The sequence below is a fragment of the Panicum virgatum genome, chromosome 5K (genome assembly GCF_016808335.1).
Source record: "Panicum virgatum strain AP13 chromosome 5K, P.virgatum_v5, whole genome shotgun sequence".
In the NCBI taxonomy this organism is placed as follows: Eukaryota; Viridiplantae; Streptophyta; class Magnoliopsida; order Poales; family Poaceae; genus Panicum; species Panicum virgatum.
This window is the reverse complement of record NC_053140.1, coordinates 9,865,320-9,873,647: the sequence shown is the minus strand read 5'-3', so window position 1 is coordinate 9,873,647 and position 8,328 is coordinate 9,865,320. Positions and strand designations below refer to the sequence as shown.

General features: G+C 44.6%; 2 protein-coding genes across 2 annotated transcripts in view; both read right to left on the bottom strand.

The window, feature by feature from the left end:
* Positions 1–351: 351 nt before the first annotated feature.
* LOC120709673 lies at positions 352–3,805 on the bottom strand. Its single transcript, XM_039995345.1, has 6 exons — positions 3,470–3,805; positions 2,073–2,522; positions 1,853–1,976; positions 993–1,575; positions 608–877; positions 352–482 (listed from the first exon to the last, which is right to left on the bottom strand). The coding sequence occupies exons 1-5, from the start codon at positions 3,803–3,805 to the stop codon at positions 631–633; spliced, it is 1,740 nt and encodes a 579-aa protein (XP_039851279.1). The 3' UTR covers positions 352–482; positions 608–630.
* Positions 3,117–8,328, bottom strand: part of LOC120706192 — a 27,051-nt gene continuing 21,839 nt past the window's right edge. The window contains exons 2-3 of the mRNA XM_039990778.1: positions 4,689–6,567; positions 3,117–4,564 (exon numbers count right to left, since the gene is read on the bottom strand). Coding sequence (XP_039846712.1) covers positions 4,250–4,564; positions 4,689–6,567 — 2,194 coding nt within the window. The 3' untranslated portion in view covers positions 3,117–4,249. The remainder of the gene's footprint in view (positions 4,565–4,688; positions 6,568–8,328) is intronic.

Here is an 8,328-nt window from a genome sequence, read left to right as displayed (position 1 = left end):
CGGTCTGACCAGTCTCTGCAGTTCAGTTCTGCGATTTGCATCGTGTTGACTTTTTTGCTTCCGCGCAGTTACCTAGGGCTTTTCACTAGGAGATAGCTAGTCCATAGCTACTCTCTCATATCCTAGGTTCAAGGGCTTGCGGTGATTTTGGGATATAGGCCGACAGATCGATTTCGGAAGAAATTTTGATCGGCTCCCATTCACCCCCCCTCTGGTCGCCGGTTTCGGTCCCTCACATAATGCAATGTACCTTGCTTAGTGTGATGTTATTCTCACATAAGTACTTTATCATGTCCCTCACTGTCTGATCTATCTTGCTATGGGAACCCCACTCCCTTTTTTCTGCATCTGTTGCTGAAAGCTGGTGGTTGTGATCTTTCACAACCTTTGATATGAACCAACCATCGTCATCAGTGCGATGGAGACGTATCATTGCCCGACAGTTACATCCATTGGTCTTTGCTTTTGTTCTTATCAAAGCCCTGCACATTTGAAGCAGATCATAGTAAAAAAAAGTTAGTTTAGGTTACTCTAAACTTTGTATATAAGTTTACATCAATGACCATACAATCTTATGGCAACTTAGTTTTGTGGAATAAACATTTACCTGTCTGTGGCAAACAATCTCCCTCATTGTTTGGTAACACTGCCTTTGTTCCTTTCCATGCTTCCTTTTCTAACGCTAAACCCAACTTCCCATGAGTACAGATTGTAGAACTCAAATGCTTCTGCTTCAGAGTCAAATGTGATGCCAACATATGGTTCAAATACATGACCCTCTTTGTTGTCGCAATACTTCCTCATCGCCCTCTCAACTGCACCAATACCAGAAGGTTTCCTAAAATTTGCCCGCATGGCACCATCTTGAACCCTTCTCCTGTAAAACAATGTACATCAAGGTGGGTTTAGTGTTCGAATCACATTTATGTTCAAATGCAAAGAGCATCGGTCTATTTTTGGGAACAAAAAAATTCAATTGCAAAAGCCCAGACCTTTTCTTCCACGCTGTCTGTTCTCCTTGATGTGCCAAGCTACTGGGGTCCATGGTAGTGATTGGAGTTGAAACAATTTCATTGTTCGTTGTTCCAGTTGCATCATTCTCGACTACAACAGCATTTGTTTTCTTCACCAATTCTCCAGTGCTGTAGAACCTATCCCAGTCAATCAGCTTCATATCCTTTTCACTCGGTATAGTTATCATACCTTTTTGAAGACTGTCATCCTCTTCCCCATCCACGTTGGATCCATGTGTTCCATGGCTTGTTTCATCCTCATCTGAATCATCTTCACCACAACCATCACAATCAGTTCCATCCTTTGTCTCATCCTCACATAAATCCTCTTCGCAACTCTGTATGTACCCATCATCAACACTGTCACCTCTCCGATTTCCTTCAGATGAGCTTGAAAGACCATCAGATTCCCCTGTGTTTTCAGACTGTACCACTGTGTATTCAGACTGTACCCCTACATCTACGCTCTCTTGCATCAATATTTCTTGCTGGACTGTGGGCGCAGCTACTGCCCCAGAAGTGACCCCATGAAGCAGGTCTTGAAAAGAGAATGGTAGATGAACTGCCATCAAAATAATTGTTATAGTTGGACACATTTTACATATTTTCGGTCTTTCATGATGTATTTTAAAGACAACCCACATTGGCGCAGTTTATCTAACTGCCCTATACCATTGCCTATAGATTTAGCATGGTAGGGATGCATAATCCAATAAGACTCTGCTATTGAACTTGTTTGACTAATAAGCATGGTACAAAGGTAGTCTTGGTGCCCTTCATCTCTTTTTAAGTGCCTGGAACAAATAATGAGCGCTAGTGTACTAGAAGTTCAGAAGTATCTGCTGACTGTTGCACTCCTAGCAATACTGGAAAGCTTGGCATAACACTCACTGGTGACATTCCATGTTCTTCTTCTGAACCAGAACTTGGTGTACACTTCATGAGCTGTGAGGAGTCGGGCTCCTTTTGGCCGGCAAGCACAAATCGCTCAGTTCATTTGAGCCGAAGATATTGCGGAAACCATTTACAGAATATAAAGATTGCATATCCGAGACGTACCTTCCTTTCAAGATATTGCATCACTGGGTGCAAAATCGGCGTCCCGGGTTCCGTCGCCGGCGGGGACCAATGCGCCTGCGGCGGCACTGGTGGTTGCAGGCTCGGCGTTGGCGAGGTCCCTGGCGCTGGCAGGGATCCGCGCCGGTTGCCCGTGGTGGCGCTGGCAGGGCTCCGCCGCCGGTTGCCCGTGGCGCAATGAACTGCGCACTTGCGAACGGCGACGCAACCGGAACTGCCGGCGGAAATGCTGCCTGGACGGATGCCTGGGCGGGACCTCCTACCGGCGACGGCACTGGATGTGGTGGTGGCGGCAAGATTTCTGGGACATTTTGGTGGCTTCCGCTCCACTCCATTGCTCTGGCTTGTTGCATCTTCCGAGATCTCGGAGTCCCCATGGCTACCAATTAAAATCTGGGCAAGGACCTGCTTTGGACCATACCCCACGCACGCCTCGAGTTTGAACAGGGTTAACAATTTCGTTTTTACTGTTCGGAATTTCGTTTGTTTGATCAAAATTTGACTTTTATATTTTTGAATTTGGAATTTAAATATACAATTTTCCGGACCGAAATTTCTATCCCGGTGAGTAGCGAAAATGGGAAAAATGACCGAAATTTCGGCCTTTCCGACCGAAATTGTTAACCCTGGTTTGAACAGCAGCCGTGTACATTTCCATCTATACCCTTCCTGACGCCGGAGCAGAATGGGCCCACACCTTTGCCACAGCTTGCGCTATGGACCAGACGGTGCACAAATCTTGGAGCACGGATGTGTTCTGGCCGTCCAGATAACCCGTGTGGTCGCATGGGGGTGTGGGAAATCCGCTTTGCTGTTGCCGCTGCTCCCCAATGGCAGTGTGGCCTAGCGGCGACGCTAAGCGATGGCGAGGCATGAGTGCCCACTCGATCGCACGATCAGGCTCCCAGGTCTTATAGGCTCTGATGATGCCCATTGTGGTCGATAAAATTAAAACCCCACTGACGTCTTACCGGAGCCGAGAAAGAACGCAGCCGCAATGCGCGTGCGCACACGAAAACATTGGACTTGTGCTGCTCAACAAGCGCAGCGTTTTCTCACTCTAGCTTGCACAAATAGAAGATCTTACAGCTTATCCGTTGGCCACAACGACCACGAACTCACGCACGCCAAGTCCTCTGAGCTTGCCGCGCCATCCCACGGCCGGACGCCATGCCGTGCGCTACGGACTCTAACAGAACATAAAGACTCGGCCTCTGCATAGACGAAGCATGCATCAGGCGCCTAACAGAACGCGCTCAACATGAGCACAACTTATTTGAACAAAACTCTGACACGACACTGACTTGAACGAGCTGGTATTACTGACAAAGCTTTTGTGCTTTTTCCACGAGAACAGAATAGAGGGGTTCCACCGCTACCCCATAGCAGTCATGTTTCACGCCAGAGAATAGCATGCAGCTCTCAAGCCCAGCCATGGTCTCAGCGGCCTCAGACATTGCATCGATGATCTTTTTCTCCTTAAACTCTTTGAGGTAGTCATGGTGTTGCATCAATAGTATAACCATTTCGCAAGTAATCTTTAGTATTGCCAGGCAGGCTGGCGTGGGATAGCTGTTCTCTTCAATTACCACCTTGATATTCCCCACAAAATCTTTACCGGCAACCATGTGCATGACCACGTTTGCAAAGTCATCCTCATTGGTCCATTTTGCACGAATGGTGGCGTAGAGTGAGAGAAGAGCTGCTTGCAGCATCCTCGCCTCTGGTTGCTGCAGGCTGCCCAGCGATGGTGGGTCCTCTTCATTGTTGCTCGTGGAATTGGTCCATGTTTCACGAATTTCGGCATAGAGTGATCGCGGTTGCCGCGGGCTCTGTCGAGATGACATTGTTTGTGGGTTCTCTTCAGGGCCGTATCTAGGCCCGTGCGGGCCGTGCGACCGCACAGGGCCCCCAAATTTTAGGGGCCCCAAAATATAACGAGTATACTAGGTATAGTTATATAGTAGATTTTGTTTTAGTTATATTTTGATCTAATACGAAGCAAACTGTAGCCCAAATATGTCATAGAAGAGGAAATATGCCGCTTGACCATTGTCTTTCAATCAAATATGCAGATCGCAGTGCAATCTTTTTCGCTTCCACTATAACCGCTCGCCAGGCACGGCACAAGTCATGTCTGCACTTCCACCTTCCGGATTTCACTGGGCACTCGCAGGCGAAACGATGGTACTAGGGTCCAGTTTATAGTTTCGCACAGGGCCTTCAAATTTGCCGGTACGGCCCTGGTTCTCTTCGTCGTTGCTTGTGGTTCTAAAACAGTTCCTTAAGCTTCTGCCTCCCGCTTGTGGGTTCTCTTCGTCGTTGCTTGTGGTTCTAAAACAGTTCCTTAAGCTTCTGCCACCTGCTTGTGGGTTCTCTTTGTCGATGCTTGTGGTTCTAAAACAGTTTCTCAAGCTTCTGCCTCCTGCTTGTGATTCTATTTTTCTGTTGGTGCATAACAGCTCTTCCAGTATCTGCAGTAGTACAAGAATCTTTTCACTATCGTGATTTGGATATATTTCTTCTCAGGAAGTAAATATAGAAAAGAGAGCATGAAAAATATCAAATTAATATGTCGCTCGTGTTGGGTAGGCATACCTTCCTTAACATGGTTTTCTTGAAAGTTTCGTTGACCATAGAATGAGCACACAAGTTCTTCAGGAACTCTGCCGCACTAATCCTGCATCTGATGGTCTTGGTCTTGATATTGATCTTTGTTTTCAAAGCCTCTATGCTGCACTCAATGGTCGTCTCGATCTTCCGGTCAATCATTTCGATTAGAGAATGGACGACACCTCCGCATTCTGTGACTTCCTTTTTTCCCGAAGGACACTCTTTGACTTTCTTAATAACCTCAAAAATATTTTTATTTCCGATGGACAACTTGGCAAGTGCTTGACAAGCCATTTCTTTGTGTCGAATAGCTGTTTCCTGGGCTTCTTTCATCTTCCGATCCACAAATGGTTTTATTCGCTTCTTATTTTTCTTTTCCAACAGGCAGGGACACAGTTTGTGACACAGTTTTTCCCAGGTCGAGGGGCCCTGTTCATCTTTCACAAGTCGGCTCATGGTTTCGTCAAAAACCTTTGTCAAATAATCTTCCATCCATGTGTCAGTAAGCAAGGTATCTAGCACTGCGGCAGTAAAAGTACCTATTCTGCCTCTTGACATATTTGTAGACTCTACTTTTTCTTTTTGGAAGATTATGTTTGTAGTAGACTCATCAGAAAACAGTTTTGCAAGAACCTCTGTGGCTTGCGTCTGTAACTCCAGTATACTGCTGTCATTACCTTGCACTTGCAGACTCAGAACTTCATTCAAGTTATCAATAGTTTGGCTGTTACGTGCAATTTGCTCCCGCACATTCACTCCAGTGTCTCCTGGAGCTTCCATGAGCCTGGCCACCACTCTCAGTGATGCTTCGACAACCTTTAACCATGGAACACTGGTCCGAATATCTTCAGTGAATTCTTTGCAGTTGAAAGGTGCAGTAATCTTCAAGAGCAGGCCCTTAGTGTCGTATATCTGAGTGCAGTTATGTTCGTTCTGAGCCAACTTCTCCAGAATTCTCAGGCCTTGCAAGATCAGGTCTTCATTAGTTCCTATCGAAGAGCTGGGCTTTCCGTTTTCCACTTGCTTCTTGTTGTCTTGCATATTACCATTCTTCCGGGTCCGATTACTCCCTGAAAGTAAATGGAGAACTTCTTGATCTACTGTGTTATGATAAGAAATGTCTAGTAGGGAAGATATGCATTCTAAGGCTCCTTGAAACTGAGAAAGATTGAGGTCCGCGACGAGATGTGCAACAATCCTGGCGGAAAGCCCTCTGGTCTCTCTGTCAACGGGGCTTCTCCAACCGAGAGCATCGATAAGCTTCTGAATTCTGTGCCTCGGAGATCGAATGAGCCATCTTTTTGTTATCTCTTGGTCAATCAGCATGTTTAGGGCCCTTGCGCCCGAGACATAGTCCTCTGGCGATTCCGAATCCAGCAAGCCTGCGCCATATGTGATCAAGTTCCAGCTCTTATTAGCGGACATTGGATCCTTCACACATCTGAGTTCAGTTTCATTTGAGTATTTATGGATGACTTTTTTGGCGGATCCATGAAGCAGCCTGATAGATATAATCATGTATAGATAAAAGTATCCTTGAAGATCAATAAACAATATGAGTAGTCCACCTTGAACCAGCGACAAGAAATAAAATATTCTCAGTGCCGGCGCCTTCAGCTTTCCTTCACTATCGTCACTGCCATAGTCCTGACTTTGACTTCGTAGTCTGAACAGCGAGAGTGAGGATGAAACCAATGGCGGATAAGAAATGAGCGCTCCCAGGGGTATACTTATAATATAAACGGCAAGACGCCTGACAATAATAGACCAAAAGGGAGCGCTACTCCTTTTTGGTATTGGTATAATAGAAAATATCCACTTATTGAAATCCCCAAACTGAGAGTCGCCCGTCACATTGAAAACCCTGTTATATAATTAAAGTTAGAGCCAAATAAGGTGAAAAGGATAATTATGCATAGCTGAAATCTCTATCTCTACTACCACCATGCATAGCTGCAATCTCTATCTCTACTAGACTTCTACTACCACATAAGGTTTCTGCTTCTAATTTTGATTTTATCCGCCCCAATGCAACAGATTGGTCCAACCTATAAACGCATGCGCAGCCCAACTCCGATGCCGCAAGTAATCATTCTTCCCCCACTCCCCCGTTTGCTTGTTCGTCGACAACGATATGTTCATTCCTCTCTCCCTAATCTGCTTGTTTCGCCCCGCCAGCCCCCTTCCCTCGTTATGTCATCCATCACGGACCCGAACAACAAATAGGGGGCACAAATCAAAAAAAAATACAACGTCGTCAGGCGAGGAGGCCAACATCGAGGCGTTCTAGCGCGGAAATTGTCTGCTGTCTCCCACGCCGCTCCGTGGAGCACGACGTTACTTGTAGCCGGGTAGCCGCCCACGTGATAGCCCACTTATTAATTTGCTTTCTTCTTTTCCTTTCCATTTTCTTTACATTACGCTCTGTAATGGAAAGTGTCGTCATTTGTTTTCAGGTTTTCCCTTACCTTCTATTATGTTTTCTCTGGTGAAGTTCTCTTGACATCTATTTTATGGAAATCGGGCTAAACAAACTATATCGAGTAAGTGCTTAGAAGTTGTATAGTTAACTTGTATGAAAAGGTTCTACGAGAAGGCTTCCTGATAACATCTTTATAGAAATTGTGCTAAAAAATTGTCCGCTACAAGCTCTTTTAAAGAGCTATGCATTAGAAATTTTACTTATCATAAAGTTATACCAAAAAATTATCCTTCAAGAAGGTGTTAGGAAAGGGTTATGCGTCAAAATTATGTGCATTGTAAAAGTTATGATGAAAATTTATCCTGTCAAAACTTATGCGCAAAAAGTTATATGTATAATCATATTTATAAGTTATAGCTGTACAATCATAAAAATTAAGGTGTTAGGAAAGAGTTGTGCGTAAAACTTTTGTGCATCGTAAAAATTACGATGAAAATGTATCTTCTTATAAAAGTTATACACAAAAATTATACATATAATTATATTTATAAGTTATAACTGTTGAAATATAGAAATGGAGAAAAAATTTCATAAAAAGGAAGCCACCGCTCGCTCGCAACGAGTGCTTGTCGACCACGGAACCAAAAAGGAAAAGGAAACGACACGGAATCCCAAAATGCCCGGTTCTAGCGCCACGATATGTAAGAAAAATGGTCCCATCAACTATTAATTGTGATTTTGATGATTGAGGGAAATGAAATTTTTTGGAATTAACAAATTTATCAAGTACATATTCGTAGGTTCCATAGATATAGTCCAAGCATTAGCAAAGCAGAAACAAAGATACAACTAAAAAAATTTTAAATTGGATGAGTGGCGGAGAGGAAAGGCACAGGGATAAACCGATAACCCATGAAATATAGTTTCGGAACAATACCGTGAAGGTGAAGAAAAAACTCAATAGTTCCGGTACTAGGGTCGGAGGCAGTAGAGCAAGCATCAGACCGTTATGCAGAGAGGATGTCAAGCAACAAAAGGTTTTGGAAGAAGATGCTTAAGCACCGGATGAACCAACGATGCGTCAGAAGAAGCACCGAATGATCCGGTACTATAGAAGTCGGCTAGAAGCATTCTGGGCATAGGAGCCAACGGTTAAGTGGCTATAAAGGGACAATGGATAAACCGATACCTTCCCTACCAAGC

What these genes read in the sequence shown, in the direction of transcription:
- LOC120709673 (XM_039995345.1), bottom strand. Translation starts at nt 3,805, where the DNA reads ATGCTGCAAGCAGCTCTTCTCTCACTCTACGCCACCATTCGTGCAAAA. An exon ending in TGCAATATCTTGAAAGGAAG is followed by an intron (nt 1,977 to 2,072) that starts GTACGTCTCGGA and finishes GCCGGCCAAAAG; the next exon opens with GAGCCCGACTCCTCACAGCT. An exon ending in CAGACAGCGTGGAAGAAAAG is followed by an intron (nt 878 to 992) that starts GTCTGGGCTTTT and finishes ATTGTTTTACAG; the next exon opens with GAGAAGGGTTCAAGATGGTG.